General features: G+C 32.1%; 1 protein-coding gene across 1 annotated transcript; it reads right to left on the bottom strand.

Moving 5' to 3' along the window:
* Positions 1 to 210: 210 nt before the first annotated feature.
* LOC124368200 lies at positions 211 to 8,350 on the bottom strand. The gene is made up of 5 exons (XM_046825476.1): positions 8,312 to 8,350; positions 2,020 to 2,164; positions 1,696 to 1,823; positions 863 to 1,043; positions 211 to 269 (listed from the first exon to the last, which is right to left on the bottom strand). The coding sequence occupies exons 1-5, from the start codon at positions 8,348 to 8,350 to the stop codon at positions 211 to 213; spliced, it is 552 nt and encodes a 183-aa protein (XP_046681432.1).
* Positions 8,351 to 9,494: the final 1,144 nt, after the last annotated feature.

The following is a 9,494-nucleotide window of genomic DNA, read 5'->3' as shown; positions in this document are numbered from 1 at the left end:
GACAATGCAACTTGTTTAACTACTGAAGAATACAATTTTTTTTAATTAAAAGGGGAGTGTATATCTACGAAGTTTAAATCAAGTTACATATATATATATATATATATATATATATATATATATATACATAATGAAATACATATATTAATTTCAGTATATATAATTAGTATATATATATACTTACCGTTCAAACAAATGAATATGGCATTTCTAGCGTGGAGATGAACTCACGTACAGCGGGCAGATGTCGGCTATCCTTACACAGTCTTCTGCAACAAACAAAATGTATGTAAAATTATGTATCATGGCATAGAGTACCATTGAAATATGACATCATGTTATAATTTCAAAATTATTGAAAATCAATAAAACTGGGCAAATTAGCGTCAATTAGGTATATTAAAAAATGATCCTTTTATGACCATCACATCAAAAATATTTAATGTATAATATGCTAAATTTACTGAAAAAAAAAATCTTGTATATAAAATATACAGCACGGCAAGAAAGTAGGATCAAGTATATTACGTTATATATTTAAGTATATAAGTAAACTAAAGAACCATTTCTTATACTGAATTAGGGGTGGGGATTTACATTCTGTTCTATCTAAGGTTAAAATTACTGGCCGTTAAATCTACCGTTAAAAATCAAATAACTATCACATTGTAATCTTTATATAATTTTAATACAGAAAACATATTTTATATTATAGCTTGAAAATAGTTTATAAGAACATTCATTAATCCATCGCCTTTTCATCGTTTAATTGTAAAAGGTTAAATTGTAAGTAAAAAGAGGATATAGAGAATTCTTGTTCCGGCTAAATCAATACAGATAAAAGAGGGATAACAAGACTAACCGTTTTCCAAGCTCCGGATGTGACTATTGTATTTCTCCAACAGTTTGAAATGGCTTGGACCGTATTTCTTCTCGAGCTTTGGTATGGGTGGCAGGGTCAGTAGTATTATACTTGTTACAGTCTCCTGCAATGTTTTGATGAGCGCAGAGAGTTCACCACACATTGTTGAAATGTCTGCATCCTGAAATCATTGTTTGTAAATATTATGCTACAACATTATTACACAACAAAAGACATAAACATATTTTGAAAGCTACGAGTGTAACGGGTAACAAAGAATGTGTGAAAAACTTATTGCGTGAAATCAGTGGAAAGTACTGATAAGCAGTGAGTTGTAGTAATAATAATAAAGCCAATAACATAAAATATTGTATCTTAGACTGATTATAAACGTTAAAATTATACTTAGTACTAAGTTTTATAATTATGTTATAGAAGATTTTAAACACTGAGGGTGTTTCTCTTAGTTTTTGTACGCCTACTACATACAAAATTATAGTGGCTACGGACAATTAAAATGTTCAAATAAAATAAATCACAGATTTATTCATTGATTTACATTGTGCACATGACAACAACAGCAACTGAAATAATCATATGACCGATTTTACCCTATTATAACCAATTTGTATTAAACACATATTTTATGTACAATTTTATAACACACAAAAGAGTATATCTAATATCACTGAAAAGTTTTGTACCATGTGTTTATTAAATTGTTCTAATGTGTAGTGTTTTTCTTTTATGTAATGAATAATTGTCACTTACAAACATAACTCATTACTAAATAATTATATTAAATTAAATAACCGTACAGTGCTAAATATTACCTTCAAAAAATCATTCGTCCCAATCATAAGGATGATTTTGTTCGATATCGGATACAACTTCTCTTTCACTCTCTTATGGAGGTCGGATATAGTTTGACCGCTGACGCAGATTCCTATCCGGCCGGATGCTGCAACAAATAAATAATATAATTATGCATATATGTTAGTGACAAGAGAAAATTTAAACAATACATTTTACAAATACACAAACTAAATTATACAGTGATGGTTATTATATTAAACTGCGATCTTATCCAACAATGCGGACATCACTTTTAGTACAATGCATGTATATTCAAACATGTAAATAAAATTAAAACTTACAATTCGGTGTAGGTACCCTCCGAAGTCCCAACAGCTGTTCACCGAACCTGCAGAACTGGCTGTCTCCAATCAGCTGATGGTCTACCAGTCCTGGTTCGTACACTATATTGTGCGACGACGTAGAGGAATTGGATACACTTTCACTCTGCAAAACACATATCTTTAAGTAAATTTTTGTTGTCGTTAAACATGCTTGTTCAAGATCACAATTCTGCAATTATCATCTTTAGCAACATTAGAGCAAAAGCATTAAATTGTTATCTAAACAGTTTAGTAAAGGTAATAATATATTATAAAAATAAAATATATTACTCTTATATGTTAAAGAAATTACATTAGACTCGCCATATAAGTTAAATCGTGTTTGTGATAACATGGACTACTCACTTCCTTGTACAAAAATTATTTGAGTTAAAATTTCATTTGCGGTTGACTTTAAAAATATCTAAAATTTTAACATTGCTTAAAAAATGTATTACGAGTATTTAGTAAGCAAAGTTTCAACGCAGCGTGAGTACTGAACATTTAGATGTTAGATGCAGATAATTAATGTATATCTTGTTTTTTTTACTTTTTATTTTTTTTTTGTTATATTTCTCTATAAGTGTAATTGAACAGAATCTTATATATTTATACCGTTAACCACAACTATGACTTTTACGACTCCGTAACTGTAGTAAGGTACAAAACATAACGATGGCGTTACACATTAATGTTATAACGACGAAATAACAATAACTTCAAGAAATTAATTTTAAAAGCTAGAAACGCAACACATTTTTAGTTCTTATGTCGGTTATGAGATAACGGATTATCCTAAACTAATCCTAACTAATCGGTTTCTTTAAAAACTTGGCAAAACATAAATATAATATTCAGAATGAAAATCTGCAGAGTGTGATAAAACCCGTGAGTATTATTATAGTGTTGTGCAAATATAAACATGTGCTATTTTTCAAAAAGGTAGTTGTACGATAAAAACATTGGCGCAAACTTAATTAACTATGTAATTTTAGAATGAGACCAAACTAATTAGACATGTATATCAAATAAGACTGTACATATAATTCTATAATGAGAGCAGTTGTAAATATAAAACAAATATAATCGTTTTAACGGCTGCAGAAATGTTAGTGTAATTTTAGTATACTGTGATTATATGATTGTATGTTTAAAAAAAAGCAATACATCTTTTTAGTAACTTTTAAAAAAAATGCTTTAACATTTAAAATTATTTCGTAAATTAAAATTTTAAAACTACATCGTACAAATATTGGATCGTAAGTTAAAGTATTATAAAAAATTACATTAAAAACTATTAAAACGGTAACGCATACATTAATTACGTATATTTATTTATATATAATTTTAAATAATACTTAATATTAGAATTAGGACTTACCAATAGTTTATCCAAAAGTGCTGACGATATGCAGATGGAAGTGCTACCTATTTTTGTTCACTATTAAAAATTTATATAATAAAAACAAAAAAGAATAAATAATTCTCACTCCTTACAGTAACAACACAATATAAAAAATTAAATAGAATAATTTAACGAGAAACAATAACACATCTACTAACAACCTCTCCGCACAACTGCTGAAGGATGACTGTGGCTTAGGGTGACCCTGGTTGGTGCTCCAGCTACCTGGTGTACAGTTGGAGGAATTTAGCTGTGCTCGCAGGGCCCAGATACTACCCTATCAACAAACAAACGCTATCTGTGTGGCGGGTTGCGTTTACGTGCTAGCCGCTGAGATGAAGGCGCAACAATCTCTTTCACGACTTTAAACCCACGATTTTGATTTACAGATAAAAATTGACAAATACGTTATTTTCAAAAACACGTTAGACAGCACTATAACAACTTAAAAACAAGGATAAGTCATATTATTCCTATTATTTGGTTTTCTCTTATTATTTAATTCCACCACAGTCAGCACTTTTACAAAACAGACTGATTTTAGCGAGTGTGATGAGTTATTCGGGCCAATAACGATTCCTGAAAGGAGGGTTTTACCCATGAGTCACAGGAAATGTTTTCGGGACGCAGCGCATAATGCTACCCCGCCACCCCTCCCGCCTATCACCACACACTCAAGGACACGCGCACAGCTAAAGTCCTCGAACTGTACCGTAAGGAGAAAGGTACAGTAGCGCTAGTTCCAGGTTGCGATGAAGGGACTAACTAATTTGCATGAAATAAATGGGTTCCTCACGTACGATTAAAAATGTAACTTAACCTCTGATCAAACAAAATACATTGAATATATATACATCACTTTGAAAAATACCACACGGTCCCATCTAATATAGTCTAATATAGACCTACATCAAATACTTTCATTAAGAAGAAACACTGTAAAAAAGTTAAATGTTAAAAATAAATATAAATTTGAAATATTTCTTTATAAGGTAATAAACATATGAACAGGCACAGTGGTCTTTTATCTAAGGAACATTGAGAATCAGACAACAAGTTAAGCTTGTTCTTTATAGCGCAGGCAAATATTTTTATATCATTTAATTGTATTAAAATTTATAAATATAAAAAACTCGTATTGATGTAAAAAAGTAGAATTAATAGGTATCTTATACGCTTTGGGTTATAATAGAATGATAAACACTAATTATATCACAAGATAACCATAAAATATTTTTAAAATTATTTAACGGTCTAAATAGTAAACACATTGTATAATAAATTTTGTTTGTCTTCATTTCATCTTTTGGTGGTTTAAACATTAATATAGAATAGTAAAGTAATACTCTCAAACACCGTAAGAGATAGGCGACTATATCTTATTTTATATTAAAGCAAAATGTACATATGATCATGGTCCGCTAATAATACCAGGTTAATAATATTGTGAAGACATTGAGTGATGTAAATATTATAAACTTTATAAACTTAAAAATAAAAATAAAACTTTACGCTGTAGTACCTCAATTTAAAAACAATATTCTCATCGTCAGTTTGGTTGGACAACTTGAACTGCATTGTTTTTAACCAAATGAAAATAAATATAACGATTTTTAAGGTTATTATCATCACAACCCAATATTGTAATGGTAAAATGCTTCTCAATGTATGCATAAGGAATACTACACGCTCACTTCAACTATACGAAAATATTGCGTGTTCACAAATGGTGTTCTTTTGTAAAAAGAAAAGTATAATGGAAGACGCCATTAGTTCGCATTTCACTTATCAGGTTTGTGCCTTTCTACGAAAGTCTGCGTAATTACATATTTTCATTGGTAACTTGGTAATTATCAGACATACGGTATCCTTAATATATTAGGCTACGCTTGTAACGTTTATGTTTATGGACCTCATTTTCGGAAGTTGGATTGATCACCCAACTAGACGTTTCCACTGCGGTAGCTAGCCCGCAAAGTTGGCCGATGCATTCCCTAAAACTGAGCGAGCAGTATTTGCCTATCAAAGTTATGTAAGGCGCTGAGAAATTGCCGTAAGCGCTGTTGCCTAGCCAGAGCCGCCACTTTGGACCTTTAGACCGGTGCGCCGGCAAGTTTAATCCTGAGCGGGGTGATATGGCATTGTCTCGACAATTAGGCTTGTTGTGGATGAGCTGCCGACCTGTTCACTTGGATTGTGGAAGCCCTCTTCACGTCGTGGATTTTTCAGCATTTTCTTCAGGGAAAATTTGCTTAGAGGTAAGGCAGACCGTCATTTTCTATAATTCAAATCTTTGTCAAAAGCAATATTTAAAAACGTCAAAATTTAAATCATTATTAGACTTTTGCAATCATTAAAATAGGTTCTCTTTATTCATGCTTGGACAATCCTAAGTAAGGCACGTGGCACATAAGAACGATGTTTAATGTATGATTACTTATTTTTACAAGTAATTAGGGTTTCGTTTATTGTGTTGTCAATATTTTATGTTGTGTGATAAACCAATTTGTATTTATTGGGAAAGAGCTGAATATGAAAATAGTACTGTCTGTTTAATGTGTATAGCGATATAAAATTCACTCATATAAATCTAACGGTGACTTAAAATGAATACGAGCCAATTATGCAATATTAATTTTGAAGGAAGAAACTTGGAGTAGAATTTAGGGTAGTTAAAATCTCTTTCAGTAATATTTTGTAGCCATAAAATGTCTAATGTTAACAGTAAATGTATATTTATATATAAAAAAAATCAAGTACGTTCTTGTTTTGTGAATATAAAATGTCTCATTTGTTTTTGTATGTTTAAAGAACGGTGTAATTTGTAAAATGTATACAACTTTACAAATTTGTCAATTTTTGAGACTACGATTGTGGTTTGTACACAATTGTTCGATGACAATGAATATTGCAGTAAACCTTATTGAATATTGCCAGTAACTTGATTTTATTTGTGCCACAGAATATGAGTGTTGTTATCAATATATTTATCTTGAAAAATATTTACCTTTCGTTGTAAGAACAGGTTATTTAGCTGCTCTAGCTAGCTAACTGTCCGTATATAATATTTAATTATTGTCCACTATTTACAGAGCCAAATTTTATTAATGTTTCATACCTCGTAAATTTATTAATGTTTCATATCTCTGATATATCTCGTAGTAATGATTTTAAATGACAATTAATGATTTTGTTTAGTAAAGTTCTAATGTGTCTAAATAATAACCTTATTTTCGTACTTGTGATTTTGTACAAACTGTCCAATACTAGATTATCATTTATCTTTTACATGTTATTTTGTGAGCTCGTGAGTTATGATGCAGTTAAGCTGCACAAGTATTATTTATAGAAAAGGATTAACATGTTTTGAAGTAACTGAAACAATAATATACTGTATATATATCGATATTATGAAGTTTAGAATTTTATGTAAATAAATGTAAACATTAACAGTTTTAAAGATTAAATTCAGGTTTTAATTAAATAAATCCCAATTATTAAAAAATATAAATAATATTATAACATTAAACATATATATAAAAAAATAATGCTTTAGTAAATAGATTTATTAAAATGTTTAATATGAATCTGCAAAATATTTGTTTTATACCATTGTAGTTAATTATGTAGTTTTAATTATTTGCCTACCAAAAATACTATATATTATTGAATATGTAGGGCTTTTCTTTACGTTCCGGACATCGTCAAGCGAACGGAACGGTTTGGTTGACAGCCACAGCCATCAGCATCACGTCGCATCGCCGCTACCGCGTCGTCGCCGCTGACCGGTGGCCGTGGTGACATTGGCCCTCCCCACACCCGCACCGCACTGCCTCTGCCGCGTGCCTACTCACTGGGACTTCTATTCACTCACCGTATCGCCTGTCATGAACCGATAAGTGATAGAATAGTCATTCTTTTCCACTTGGTGAACTTGAATCAATATTATTTTGGATTTGCTGGCCAGCACGGACTTAAGACTGTGATAGTCAAAGTTAAATACAACGATTCTATTTCATATTGTTGCGGTTATGAGACTTTCTGGGACATTTCAGGGGACATTTCTGGACTCTGCCAGTGATGCAATTCGTCGCTTCATTGTCAATTAATGTTAGTTATTAAATGTCTCACTGTTCATTTAAATGTTTAATGTTTGTTTTCATGAGTACTCTTATTAGCGGTGGCCACCTGCTTTGCTGTTCATTGTCATAATTGAATATTTATTATAGCTATTAAGTATTGATTATTGATTATTGTGATAGATTTTTAATTATTGTCCGCCATGGTGATTTCTGATATATTCTGGGGATTTATCATACTCTATTGAAATTAATTGTTGTGAATACTTGTTGTGAAAACTAATCAGGTTGATGAGCTGAATATGTTTCCTGTTTTTTTTTTGTTTTCTTTTTTTTTTTTTTTTTTTTTTTGGAATTTTGAAATGGGTTTCTTAATTTGATCATGTTTAAATAAATCCAAGATTTTTCTGATATATATACAATATTTAATTTTCCTTGAAAATTTAGTGATAGTTTTGTGGAATTTAGTGGTTTAGTAAAATTTGAGTTTATCAAGGTGAAATAACATTAGATGCTATTAGTGGATTTCCAGGAAACTAATAGTGTAGTATTGGGGTTCATATCATAGCTTGTGAACCGAGCATGAATAAATGTTAGGGCTTTGGGTTTGCCTTACTGTGTGCTTTTGGAAGGGTTTTTCTTCCCCGTCCGTTACCCTCAGCAACCTTACCAACGGGTGGCGCCCATTAAACAAATAATTTTCAACAACAACTCGAAGAACACAGTTAGGTTAGGGCCTTAGCACCTGGGACTTGAAGTTCTGCGCACAAGTATTATCAGAACCTACCCTTTCTCCTGAGTCTGAGTCGGAGCAATGTTGCCTCATGCTTTTGTGGCATGGCACGCTGGTTATAATGGTAGTCATTAATAACACTAGTAACATTGCCTGGTTGCCTTTAAGGATTGTTGATATGTTTGATTTTATTAGTTTTATTAAAAGTAGAATATTATAAAAAGTTACCTCTTTCCAGCTTGACCATAACCTACAAAATAAACTTTTTTACTTCACTGTACTTTTTTCCAAGTAGTTATGGCGCAGTTAATTATTTCTACGACATTTGAAAAGAGACGCTCTCTGAATTTGGACAAGGGAAGGTTCCTAGAAAGTTTTAACTATGTTAACGCTACAATGTCAATAGTTAGAAAGACGTGTTGAGTGCCAGTACCACTACTAAAATTCCTGAGAATTGTAATAATGAAAGGCTGCCACCTCTAAAGATCGCTGATGTATTTATGATGTCGGCAAAGACTATTGGACTTTCGGTTAAGGGATTTTCCAAGTTCCAGAAGTCGGTTCATGAAGATTATACCAGGTACTGGCCGACCTTCTTGGAAGTATAGTTTTCCACTATCTCAAGAGCCTAAAAGGATTACTAGGAGACCCTTACACTCGAACGCACAGGCAACGTCACACGCACTGGCCGGCCTACCTGTCGATAGCTCACATATTGGGCCTTTATTAATTTTTAAGCATTTTGATGTTAGGATAATATATTTTTTAATCTGCTTTTTATTTCATGGGAATAGAGAATAAACATATAATAACTACGGCATTCCTGAAGCGTCTAAGAACCTGAAGTCGAGCTTTATTGCACCTATCCTGAAAAGTGGTGATCCAGTAAATGCCAAAGAACTACAGACCTGTTGCAATTCAGCCTGCCCTAGCCAAAGTTTTTGAGTCCTTGGTCTTACGTAGACTTTCATTTGAAGCCAAGAACATCATCTCTCCAGCTCAACACGGTTTTATGAAGGGAAGGTCGGCAACAACCAATCTCGTGACTTTGCAGAATGACATTACATCCTCCTTCAGATTGGGCCACCAGGTCGATTGCGTTTATTTTGATTTGTCAAAGGCTTTCGACAGGATAAGCCACATTCATCTCCTAGCAAAACTTAGGACTTGGGGAGTGACTGGATCTCTCTTGATGTGGTTCGAGAGTTACCATGGCGAATCGTCTCCTCGTCGTGCG

This window comes from Homalodisca vitripennis, chromosome 8 (assembly GCF_021130785.1).
Source record: "Homalodisca vitripennis isolate AUS2020 chromosome 8, UT_GWSS_2.1, whole genome shotgun sequence".
Taxonomy (NCBI): domain Eukaryota; kingdom Metazoa; phylum Arthropoda; class Insecta; order Hemiptera; family Cicadellidae; genus Homalodisca; species Homalodisca vitripennis.
This window is presented reverse-complemented; position numbering and strand designations above follow the sequence as displayed.

Excerpts from the sequence above, each read along its gene's own strand:
- LOC124368200 (XM_046825476.1), bottom strand. The coding sequence starts at position 8,350 with ATGAGGCAACATTGCTCCGACTCAGACTCAGGAGAAAGG. Across the intron at positions 1,824-2,019 it reads GAGGGTACCTACACCGAATT|CATCCGGCCGGATAGGAATC; the intron begins GTAAGTTTTAAT and ends TATTTGTTGCAG. Across the intron at positions 270-862 it reads CATCCGGAGCTTGGAAAACG|AAGACTGTGTAAGGATAGCC; the intron begins GTTAGTCTTGTT and ends TGTTTGTTGCAG.